Source organism: Leuciscus leuciscus (genome assembly GCF_965113295.1).
Source record: "Leuciscus leuciscus genome assembly, chromosome: 12".
NCBI classification, from domain to species: Eukaryota; Metazoa; Chordata; class Actinopteri; order Cypriniformes; family Leuciscidae; genus Leuciscus; species Leuciscus leuciscus.
Genome location: NC_138736.1, coordinates 31885533 through 31898735, shown reverse-complemented (window position 1 = coordinate 31898735; position 13203 = coordinate 31885533). Strand labels below are relative to the sequence as shown.

At 38.3% G+C, this 13203-nt stretch overlaps 1 protein-coding gene across 1 annotated transcript in view; it reads right to left on the bottom strand.

The window, feature by feature from the left end:
- Positions 1 to 12635, bottom strand: part of LOC309510741 (uncharacterized protein) — a 41947-nt gene extending 29312 nt beyond the window's left edge. Inside the window, exons 1-5 of the mRNA XM_082185608.1 lie at positions 12316 to 12635; positions 7774 to 10489; positions 6047 to 7079; positions 5748 to 5906; positions 424 to 513 (exon numbers count right to left, since the gene is read on the bottom strand). Of these exons, the coding sequence (XP_082041734.1) occupies positions 424 to 513; positions 5748 to 5906; positions 6047 to 7051 (1254 nt within the window). The 5' untranslated portion in view covers positions 7052 to 7079; positions 7774 to 10489; positions 12316 to 12635. The remainder of the gene's footprint in view (positions 1 to 423; positions 514 to 5747; positions 5907 to 6046; positions 7080 to 7773; positions 10490 to 12315) is intronic.
- Between the last annotated feature and the right edge of the window lie 568 nt (positions 12636 to 13203).

Sequence of the window (13203 nt, the reverse complement as noted above, 5' to 3'; positions counted from 1 at the left end):
ATAAATAGTCCATCCACATAGTTAGAAATAATACATTAAAGGGATGGTTCACTTTAAAATTGAAATTCTGTCACCATATACTCACCCGCAAGTTGTTTCAAACCTTTATGAATTTCTTTCTTCTGCTGAACACAAGTAAGAAGATATTTTGAAGAATTAATTAACCGAACAGTTAACTGGTCCCATTGATTTCCATAGTATATATTTTTTCTTACTATGGAAGTTAATGAGACCAGTTAACAGTTTGGTTACTGACATTTAAAAATGCCTTTCCTTTGTGTTCAGCAGAAGAAAGAAATTCATAAAGTTTTGAAACAACTTGAGGGTGAGTATATGGTGACAGAATTTCAATTTTAAAGTGAACCATCCCTTTAACTTCAACTACTCAACTGCCTCCAATGTGCCTCCTTACTTTCCACATACCTCACAGATCTTTATGAATTGCGATGGATTCTCATGCATGAACCACGGCAGCCCCTGCAGTACTGCAACTCTCTTTTGTTGATTTGATGCCTTCCCCCAAAGAAAAGAAAAAAAGTTTAATGATGCTGTTATTAAAGAAGTTTATTTACTGGCCTGTTGCATTGAAGCGGTTTAGCTTTTTACTTAAGTATTATGGCGCTTTTCCACTGCATGGAATGGCTCGGTACGGTTCAGCTCGCTTTGCTTTTACACTGCATATTACGACTCGACTCGGTATGGTTCGCTTTAGCTCGGTTGCTTTTCCACTGCAGTTAGTACCGCTTCAAAGAGGGCACGCCTCTGCTGTGACATCATCATAAATGCGCAACATTTCAAATGCACAACACAGAAGACTGATTTAAATGAGGCGGATGGCAGCAAAACAATATAGTGCTAAATCAAGCAAGTAGTTTAAAACAGCAGCTATAGCGGTGGCTGTTACTGGCTATTTAAATCTAGCCAGTTGGTGTCTTGTGTCAGTGACGATTCTGTCTGACCAACCAGTAATCTGCACTGTGTTCACATCACATTTTAATACCGGTACAGTATGCTTGGAACCTCAACAGACCAGGTACCATTTAAAGCGAGCCAAAGCGAGCCGTACCGTACCACGCAGTGGAAAAGTGCCAAAGCATGTCGGTTTGGCATGTCGTACCAAACCGAGCCGTACCGTACTATGCAGTGGAAAAGCACGATTAGTTCATTTCTATCATCTTCGGACCACAAAATAAGATTTGTTTTATAAAATCTAAGACCTTTCTGACCCTGTATAGACAGCAAGGGAACTACTCATGTGTGTTCAAGGCCCAGAAAGGTATAAAATACATTAATGGCGCTTTTCAACTCCACAGAACCAGCTCGTATTGGCCCGCCTTGGCCCGCCTTTGTTTGGTTTTCCACTGCGTAAAAGTTGTACCTGTACCAGCTTCCCGGTACTTTTTTTTGTACTACCTCCGGCGAGGTTCTAAGCGGGCTGAGGCGATACTAAAACGTGACGTGCTAACACAGCAGATGGCTGATTGGTCAGAGTCAGAGAGAATCGTCACTGTTCACTGCGTCATCATTGCACGCGCCAGACGGAGTAACGGAGTGAATGACCCATGGAATAACCCCGTCATTTTTAAATAGTTTACTTCTTTTTGTGAGAAACAGCCACATCTCGAGGATCAAAAACAGCATATACACTCGATTTCCTCCATTGTCCTGTGTGTGTGTGGGTAGCGGGTGTGTGTCGCGTCGTTATGACGACCGGGTACTATTTTTGGAGGTACTTTCTCAGTGGAAAACGGAGCACAAAGCGGGCGAAGTCGTGTCGAGGCGAGTAAAGTCGAGTAGAGCTGGTACTAGGGATGCGCCGATCCGATATTCAGTATCGGTATCTGCTCCGATACTGCCATTTTGGCCGGATCGGGTATTGATCAGACGAAGCCGATCCAAATTCGATATTGTGCGTATTACTATTCTGTCATTGTTAAGCCCCACAAAAGGCACAAATGTATTATAAAGCACTATAAAGTTTTCGTGCACTATATTATAAGTGTTCAGAAGCCATTTAATAGTCAAATATGAGGTAGAAATTAATATTTAAGTCGTTAAATTCAAGTTCACGTAAACTCTTTCCTCCGCTGCAGCTGTCAATCATTCTCCAGCATTCAAACAGCGCGTTCGGTTACGTCAGTCTACGCGATGAAACTCTCAACAAGATGATTCAATGTTAATATTATTGTACTTGATCTGTAGATAAAGTTCTATGGTTTCGCATAAAATGACTTTATCTTGCTGGTCTGTATTGTTGTACCTTAATCATGTTACTTTCTACCGGGTGTCTGTTGGATCTCAATGGAGTAGAGCGCTGTGACTGTTCTTCACGCGCACAGTAACTGAAATTTAAAACTGTTAAAAGAAAAGGCTGAATAAACTATTGCAAAGATAGATACTGTATAATACACTACGAATCAATATGTATTTCCTCAGGGCTTTGAACTGTGTTTAATGTGGACTCGACGCGCTGCGGCTCGCGTTGCTTCGAGCGCATCATTCTGCACATGGGTTGTGCATACGCGCTTTGTGCCGCACTGTATTGGAGCCTTTCGTATTATAATACTTTTGCGCAATGAAAGATTATTAATAGACTTTCTTGTTCTGCCCTATCTTTCATATGTTGCTGCGCTATAAAAAAAAAAAATTCTTAATTTTATAGTAGGCTAGCCTACATTTTTAAAATCCTTTTGATCTTGTTTTTCATGAATGTATTTTACAACAATACAAATTGCAATGTCTAAAGTTTTACCAGATTTATTACTACACTTGTGATTTTTCTAGAATAAATTTTACTGATGAATTATCCACTAATCTAGTTTATAATAGCATGTTTGTCATAGATTATGATCATACATTTTTTTTATTTATAACTAAGTTGTCTAGTCTGTATTAAGTAGATTGTGTTTAACACAAAATAGTGATTATCAGTTCAACACACAGAGTTACAGAAATTCTACTTGATTTAAAAAAAAACTGCACTGGTATCGGATCGGTATTGGTATCGGTCGATACTCAGAATTTTTGGTATCGGAGCATCCCTAGCTGGTACTGTGTAGTGGAAAAGCGCCATAAGTAAGTTAGTCCATGTGACACTAGTGGTTCAAGCGTAATGTTGTGAAGATCTGAACACTTCTAAAAATCTAAACATTTTATTCAAGAATTTCTGCTCTTCCATGCCAGTCCTTGACATGTGGTCACGAGAGTGCCACAACACATGCATGTGCATTCCTCTTGTAACAAGGTGCAGCATATTGGAGACCTACATCAGCAGCATCACATGCACGTGTTGTGGTACTTTTGTGAATGTTGAAAAGAGAAGAAATTGTTATACAAAGACATTATTTTTATTTTATTTGCCCACAAAAAGTATTCTCGTAGTTTCATTAAGTGAAGGTTGAACCACTGATGCCAGACAGACTATTTTATATATGTCCTTACTACTTTTCTGGCATTGAACGTGGTTAAAAAGGTTGTGGATTTCATCACAAACATCTTAAAGGATTAGTTCACCTCAAAATGAAAATTTCCTAATTATTTACTCACTTCAATGCCATCCAAGATATACAGACCCTTTCCAAAAAATTTGAATATCATGGAAAAGTTAATTTATTTCAGGAATTCAACTTAATATGAATTTCAATTTAAGTTGAATTCCTGAAATTAAAGGAGAACTCCGGTCAATTTTAACATTGAGCTCATTTTTTTGTACATTTGGAGTGCTGTCAATACAGAGAACAACGACAAAAATCGGTGTTGCCTACACCGAGTTATTCTATTTTTAAAATTTGCACCCTGTTGACTTCAATGGGGCAAGTATTAAACCTGCTTTTAGCCTCTTAACATCCTTGATGTGTCATTACAAGTGCACAGAAAATGTGATTCCTTCAGAGTTAACTAGGTGAATCTGACTGCAGTAGATGTGAAAGATATGTATAAAAATGATGTTATTTAAGCCAGCGCAAATACCTGTTTTCGGTTGAAGTCCAAAGTAGTCGATTGCCGAGTTCACGCGCGTGATCATAGGTAACTAAACCTATGCTTAAATAACATCATTTTTATACATATCTTTCACATCTACTGCAGTCAGATTCACCTAGTTCACTCTGAAGGAATCACTCACATTTTCTGTGCACTTGTAATGACACATCAAGGATGTTAAGAGGCTAAAAGCAGGTTTAATACTTGCCCCATTGAAGTCAACAGGGTGCAAATTTTAAAAATAGAATAACTCGGTGTAGGCAACACCGATTTTTGTCGTTGTTCTCTGTATTGACAGCACTCCAAATGTACAAAAAAATGAGCTCAATGTTAAAATTGACCGGAGTTCTCCTTTAACTTTTCCATGATTTTCACATTTTTTGGAAAGGTTCTGTATATGTCTTTTGTTCCTCAGTGGAAGAGAAATGACGTTTTCTGAGTAACCATTTCTGGATTTTTCTTAGAAAAATAAATATCAATTGACCGCTCAATATCACTGCCGGAAATACCCAAAGATGGAAGCGCCATCTTTGGGTATTTCTGCTGGCGATATCAAGCGCGACCTTCCGACGTGATATTGTTTCCGGCTCAATCCAAACAATTGTGGTTAAAAAAGTGACCGATCGTTTTGCTAGATAAGACTCTTATCCTCAGATGGGATCCTGCACGGCCCGTTGAAGCACTTCAAAGACCTTTGAAACTGCATTGATTTGGACTTCAAAACGTTGGTTACAATTGAAGTCCATTTTTCAAAGAAAAATCCAGAAATGTTTTCCTCAAAAATTTGTATTTCTCTTCCACTGAGGAAAGAAAGACACAGATATCTTGGATGACATTGGGGTAAGTAAATTGCATATTCATAGATCTGTACAATAAATGAAGCAAGGGTATAAAAAGTTACAATCAAGCTAAAATATTAAAGCTGCAGTCGGCAAGTCTGGCAGATTGGATGGACTTAGCCAAAATTTTGAATGTTTACAACTCTCATGCCCCTCCCCCACTACCAACGAGCACCCGCCCATCGTCAGTGCGTGTATACCTGATTTTCTGTGAACGCGTCATCTCTTCAGCATCGATCAACACCATGGACTCGGAGGTAGGCTGCCCTGGCTAATCTATCCATAGATAGCAATAACCGAGGAATTGGAAGCTTGTTAGTAGATTTTCTCTCCGCCATCACGCTTCATACAATCTGCAGGCGAACTTCAGGCGTGTCGTGATATTGTAACGTGCGCGTCAGCGCGAGGGAGAGGGGATCTGTGGCGTGTGTGTGCATGACCTGATTGACAGTCAGATCTCACACCCCCCTGCGCTGATTGGACCTGATGAAGTGGGAGCGGTGGATTTTTGCAAAACAAATAACATGCTCCAGGTGGAGTTAGAAGCTCAGGTTTTTTTCTAAAACCACCTTATTTATGTTGTTCTGTCGGATTATAGTGTCGATTTCACTGAATATGATAAAAAAAAATTTGCCGACGGCAGCTTTAAGGTCTGAAAAAATTTATTTCACAAGGGAAAAAAACTTGAATATGTCATTTTGATTATCAAAGATAAAACAGTTTTCAGGGATAAAATTATTGACTAGAAGGTTGAGGAGGAGTAATTTTAAATAATTTTAAATACTTCTGCATTTACAAATGGCATTTAACCTTTGTCTTCATTATTTTGCAGCACTAATAAAAGCTATGCAGGACAAGAAATATTGGATGAAAGGAAATGCTCATAATGTTAATGAGAAAAAGGACAGTAGAAATATTTGTACTTACATTTTTATCTAGCCTGTCCATTATGGTCCGAATTTCTGGAATCCCAGCACAGCGCTTTGAACGGTACAGGCACAGCAGTTTTGGTAGATTTTGGTCAAGACCGTCAAAAAAGGACTTACTCAGGTCCAGCGACATAAGTCTGTTGAATTCGGCACTGATCTGAAGTAATAACATTAAATGACACAAACAAAACAGCAACATGTTAAACAACACTGCGAAAAATATGTAAATATCCATCAAAACATCTTGTTCAGCACTAAGCAGCCCCACGCTTTACGCTTTTGTGAAAGACACATTACCTGTCTTTCACAAAACATAGCCGGCCATCTCTTTATCATTTCAGATACTGGAGGTTCATTTTCAACTATCTCCTGTCTCCGGAGAGAATATGTGCTGCTCATGGCTGTATTCACAAAACTCATGTCTGGACTCCTCTTTTTCATCTCCTGGCACATCAGTTCCCTATCGTGTTCCAGTGTTTTCTGGTCTTTTCCTGAAGGGTAATCTGGGAGAAAGTTTGTCTCAGACCTTTTTGGCTTCTTCACTTTGTTTCGCAGTCCTTGGAGTCCTCCCTCTAGACTTCTCTTTGCACTATTCACTTTGAGTTCTTTACAACCTGCATCTCTTAGTTTTGACCTGTAGTTTCCCATCTTCCATGTCAAACTTAATTTCCAACCGTACCACCCAGCTGCAGATCCCCTTTCTTTCAAACAAGGGTGTTTCTCAACGAGTGCAACAGCCACACTTTTGAGTTCCTCTTTGTCTGGGTAAGCTTTGTAAGCAAACACTGCTTCAGCAAGTTTATCCAGTATTTCTGTCTGCATGTCTCGAGACATTGTCAGAAGAGTTCCATCTGTACTGTAAGCCTCGTTACCATGCTTTAGTCTCAGTTCAACATCATATGAGAAGTTGGGGATAGTAAAGACAGCCGGCCATGGATGTAAACGACTCTGTTTTATCTCTGAGACACAGCTGCTGATTTGAGTCGATGTTGATGGAGATTGTGATACAGGCAATACTGCAATGTCCAATACAGGCAATACTGCAATATCCAAACTTGAGTCTGAAAATGTATCAGAGGAGCTGAACAGGATTTTCAGTGTTGCCTTGTCCTTGGGCAGATCAGTCACAGAAGTAAGGTTGCAAAAATCATTAAAATCATTATCCTCATACTGAAGATCAAAACTGTCTCTTAGCAGCAGTTTGCTTCTCAACAGCTCTTTGAGATCATGGACTGTGTCAGGGACAGTGTCGAGTGTAACTTTTCGAACGTCCCGTTCAGAAATGATCACTCGAAGAAGCATTTTGAAGTTGGAGTGGAACCTTTATGACCTGCAGAGAAGAAATTTGGAGAAAGGCATGGTGTTAATAAAGAAGTATTTAGTAGAAGTGCTAACAAGAATAAACAGGTATTTTGACTCAAAATGATTAGTTTGGTAGATCAGTGAAGCAACTGTGGCAAAAAGGTAGTCTGGAGCCCTGATAACAAATTTACCCTGATTCTTATTAAAACTAAAGAAGATATTCAGTCCAGAGCAGTGAATGATTTTCTTTGTCTTTTGTTGTTTTATTAACATTTAAAGGGTTAGTTCACCCCAAAATAAAAAAATTGTCATTATTTACTTACCCACATTCCAAACTTGTAAGACCTTCGTTTATTTTCAGAAGACAAATTAATTTGTCCTTACTACCATTCTGGAGTGGACCCCGAACATTTTAGTACTGTTACGGTCTATGAAGAGTCAGAAAGCTCTCGATTTCATCAAAAATATCCTAATTTGTTTCCTGAAGATGAACGAAAGTCTTTCGGGTTTGAAAAGACATGAGGGTGAGTATAGCCTAGTTAATGACATCATTTTCATTTTCACTATCCCTTTAAGCACACAGAAAGAATCAGGTCTATTAGGCTGCGGTCACAATTTTGATATAAATGTAGGCTAATATATTTTACACTGCCCTAAATATATTTTTTACTACTATCAAACCAAATTATTCAATATAAAAGGCATGTACTGCCATACTTTACCCTAATAAAGAAGGTTGGTCTTTGGCACCACCATTAATTTGCCTGCTCGCATGTATGGGTTGAGGGGGTGGTGTCCATTTAGTTCATGTGGTTCCACAACCTTTAGTTCAGGGGCAAGTCTTTTTTCCAGTTCATAACATCTTAAGTGCTCAATGGGCCATGCAATGTAAGGTTCAATGATGAATGACACTGTGTTGGACACTATCAAAATCTTAACCAACTTGGCAAAGTCAGGAATTCCACTTGTATGTCCCACAGACAGGAACATTCCTTCTGCATACTGAGTCCCATGGAGAGATGCATGACTTGCAAGAGATACCGTTGTGATGTTTGCAAATTTGTCCTCTATAGCTCGTTTCATAGAGTGCTCAAGAGTGTCCACAGAAACAAAAGCAACATGCCCAACTTCCAAGTCAGGTTTAAAAAGACTGGGTAGGTCTAGACAGTAAGCCAATGCAAGTTGATGCTTTGTAGCAAGAGTTAGTAAGATATTTTTAAAGTTCCGAACATCATGAATCACTCGTTTAAAACAGCTGTGCTTGGCTTCAAAGCGGATAGTCCAAAAATCTACCAATGGTCCAAATCTACGAACAAGTTCAGGGTAATGTTCCAGAAAATGATGTTTTGGTAAAAGACTGAAGTCAGGAAAGACTTCTTTTACCAAGCACCTATGAGATGAGATTTTAAACTCCAAGTAGTGCAATGTCTCTTCAGAGAAATGTCCACATGTCAGAAGTTCAACAATGTCTTTCAGTTCCAAAACAATTTGCCATGTTTTGTCATTCTCTGGTACTTTGTCACCAATCATCAATGGCAAGAATCGCAATAAAGTCCAGTTTTCATGACAGTTACCCCCTATAGTGCGTTTTATTGCAAAAGATTTAGGAATTTGTTGAGGTCTGTTAATTTTATCAGAACTTTTAAAAGGAAAAGACTGAATAATGGAGTTAAGATCATCAAAAGTAAAATAATGTTTGGAAATGAAGGATTTAAGGCATAAACTCAGTTCCTTTGGTACTACCCCTTCCAATACATCATGCATGAAATCTGGGGGGAATCCTTGAATTGTGTGAAAATGGGAGAGTCTATTAAGTACACAGTCTCTTTTTACACCGTCCACAGAAACCAAATTTGTCTCCTTTAATTCCAGAAGGATGCTTTCATGAGCTTCGGTTGTTCTAAGTGCAAACAAACCATCGCTTACTTTATGAATGTTAATTTCTGAGCGGCTGGCCAAACAAAATCTACAAAATTTATCCACATTGAAGTTTTCCTGAAAACCACCAAGTGAATGTGCACCCAAATTGTCCGCAGAGACATACAGTACAGTACCTCTGATATTTTCTCCCAGTTTTTGAACATAGATTCCTTGATTTTCTAGTACTTCTATGTCTTTCAGCAACGGCTCAAGAATGGCACTGTAGCCATATTTTTTCACATCACTGCTGTAGGATAGGCATGCCAGGTATATTGATTGGACAGAAGACCTATACCGAATTGGTAAATTTGAAAGCACCCAATAAACTGCACAGATCTTATGCTTCTTTCTAGACGTTCCTAATGGATTACATACTTCAAAATCATCTATATACAATCCCAAAGCTACACTTAAATCTTCTGAAGAAAGCAACTGATTCTCTTTACAATATAGGCCGTCCCTGTATGACTTAAACTGAGCCCACTCTGGAAAATATTCCCTGTCTTCTGTCTGCAAAAGTTTATCTAGAACATCATTACGGTTTAACAGCACTGACAATGTTTGCAAAATAGGAATATAAACACACTTTCTTGAAGACGACGCATCTAGAACATATTCAACAGGTTGAATCACTTGAAAGTGTTCCTTGTAAAAAATTGTTCGTTTGTATTCTGTGCTAAAAGGGCCACTCTTTGTCAGAGAACTGAACGGATTTGCTTTTACAATAATTTCTTTTATGGCACTGATAACTGTATCACTTCTTGCACAGTTGTGCTTGCTCAAAACATCCTCAATTATGTTTGGTGCAAACTCTTCTGCAACTGCAAAAATGTTGGCAAGTTCATTTACAATTTCCTGGGTTGCTGCTTTGGAAACATGAAGAACTGTTTGCAACCGAAGAAAGAATGATGCTAGTTTTCGATGTAGTAAATCTTGCACATTTTCTTCACACGGTAAAGATAACAGAGATGCTGAGAGGTCCTGATCATCAAAATGTGTTGGTGTGTCTTCAAAAGCAGTATTTTCAGAGTCTGGAAGATCTGGAGTGCAAGCTTGATAAATGTCTGTACGAAAAAAATTTACTCCACACTGGTGATGCTTTTTACTCTTATGAGCGTGAAATGTACTATATACTCTAGACTGAAAGCTGCAGTTTTGAAAAGGACATTTCACACTCTCTCTGTTTTTGAGATGAGTCTTTAAGTGTGTGAAATATTGAGTAATTCCACAGGTCTCAGAGAACATACAAAGGTCACACTTCAATGTAAAGGCTGCAGCTGTGAGCCGGACAGATTGTTTATGATTCCTGGCCAAATGTTTTCTTAAGGCAAACTCAGTTCTAAACGAACACACGCAGTCTTCATGGATGCATGGAATCGGATAGTTACTTGCGTGATGGCAGTGCTTGAGCTTGTAGTGTCTTATCACAGTGAGTTGATTGGTTGTGGTGAAATGGCAGAACTTGCAGCTCCACTTCATTAGTCAAGGGCAAATGCCTCACACTGCTTGCAAGTAATTCTATGAAGAAAAGAAAAAAAGTGAACCAACATTCAACAAACAGATGACACAAAAAAGATCAGGAATAGAGTAATAGTTTCTCAATTTTATTTATATATTTATTCACATGTATTTGTCAAATCAAAATTTTAAGGTAACACAAAGCCGTTTTATTTCCTCTAAACAATGATTCTAAACTACATTTGACTGTGCGGAATGTTAGGTTTTTAAAGTTACTGTGTTAGCTTGGTGGCTGTCTGAGACATGCAGTAAAGCTAGATCTACATTAGAATCTATAAATAAAAGCTGTAACTGATGTTGCTAAATTGCATGCAATTCATTTTTAAATATATATTGTATAGGCTAAATGAAAAATGTATTATTGTTGTTACTGTAAAGTTTTAGGCTACTAAACTTTACTATTTGATACTATACTTTACTATCCATCCTAAAAAGTAGGGTAAAACAATATGACCATAACCTTATTTCCAGGTAAGAGACATTTTAATAAACGCATATTATATTTGGTGAGAAATTACAATTAAGACAATGTTAATTGTAATAAGATGATTTACAGACCAGTTTAAAAATTGACAAGATGAACGTATCTAAGCAACAGAGCTGTCCATTAAAGATGCAGTTATGACGTACATCCCAAAGCTTGACTAATCTTCTGCTTAACACGCAGAAGCATTCATGAGAAAGTAACGTTACATGCTTTGACCGTTTGCAAAGACCTGCCTGCTTTACTTACTGTTGCTATGTGCAACGTTATGCCACTCTCACGATAAGTTAGACCATGTTAGCTCTCCACGTTCACGCTACTCTCTCCGTTTTTCAACTTCAAATCCCATGTTAATCCATCTCTCCTGTGTTGTGAGATGTGTCTCCTATATGTTTAGTTTAGGCCAGCTCAGTGTGTGTGCGAACGAGAGTGAGTGAGTGAGGGCGCGTGCCCGTGGCGCGCCCTCCCCCGCCCGCTCTGTGTTATGATCGCTGCTAAGCAACGTGGAGGGAGAGTGTGTGTGATACGGTGATCGGTGCGGGTACTTGAATGTTCAGTGTATTTTAGTGCGGCTGAAAAATAAAGCAACTAACGTTAACTCAACTAGCTAACACAAAAAAAATAAACATAACTGACCAGTCATTTAGGTAGTAAAACATCACAGCTGTACAACGATGTTTCAGTTATGGAGCATCCAGCTTGAACACCGGAGGATTATGATAATTCTGCTAACGTTATACCTCACACACAGTTTTACATTAAATTACATTATATTTGTCAGCTCGTTATTATCGTGCACGCGTCGACACTGCTTTGCTTAAATGGTGAGACTCGCTGATTTGGGCGCGAAGAACTTGAAAGAGAGTGAACGTGAAAGCGCCTATTTTTTATGCCATAAATTCCCGCTCAGTATGTCATAGTTACACAACAGCACAAAAAACACAGACACCCAAACTGAATTTGGTGCAGATATTTCAACATTAGCATTTGTTTATTGTGATAAATTATATTTTAAATACGAGAGGATCGAAATATCCTGAAATTAAATTGATCTAATGTTAGCAACCATCACATTTGGTCCACTTCATTAAATAATGTAGCCTACGTTAAATAAATAAAAGAAAAAGAAGTAAAAGTTGGCTAGTTTTATAGATTTTTAGCTTTATTTGCAGATTTTTAGCTTTATTTGCCTAGCTAGGCTAAGTTAGGTTACAACTGGCCAAACTGGATGCAACGGTCCAATTTGATCGATAAACATTGATACTGTTAACAAATACATGGATGATTACTTCAAATATAGTTTTACAAGTCATTACACAAATATGAACGAATATTTACTTACCAGATTTGATGATGATGGAAGAAAAATCTGCCGACTCCGAGTGACGACGACGACAAACTCTCCAACTGCCAGCAGTGCCTATATGAACGAGACCTGTTTCGCGCTTCAAGTGATCTCGCGATAAATAATGAGAACATACATTAACGGTTCAGCATATGTTTTGAAGTTGAGGCGACACATACTCTAGTTAAGTCAACTTACAGACAAGTTGAGATAGTGAAAACTTAACATGGTAAGTTGAACGAACAAATTCAGAAACTACAAGTTGTATCAACTCACAAAATTACATTGAACTAACTAAAATGTGAAATTATTTTTTACAGTGTACTGTACTTTTCTTTTTTCTTTACTATGTTCAGCACTTTGGATAGCTCTGCTATGTTGAAATGTGCTTTATAAATAAAATTGACCTACTTACTTACTCCCCTATGAAGGCCTCCTTCCCCTTTTTTTACCGCTGTATGGATAAAACATTATCACAATGATTCCAGTTTGCATGGATACTCGGAAGTGACAAAAAATTCTGTATTATGAATTTTTCAGGCCAGACAAAAAATTTGGTGAGTTCAATTTGTAAAGAAAGACTACGAGCCTCCGCACATATATATTCAAATGCGCATACCTATAGACCCATCACCGTTTTCACAGATTCACGGTTTGAAGTTTACACGGAGATGATAAGGTTTTTTTTTTTTTTGGTTTTTTTTTACTTCCGCGTTCACGACTCCACAGTGACGCTGCTGACGTGTTATCTGGTGTGCCCGAGCTTTGTTTACAGTCTTAAGGAGACGCACGCTGTATTCAAGCTATTGTACATTGTTTGTATTTTGGTATTGCTATATTCTTTATATAAAAATTTGCTCGGGCGCACCAGATAACACGTCAGCA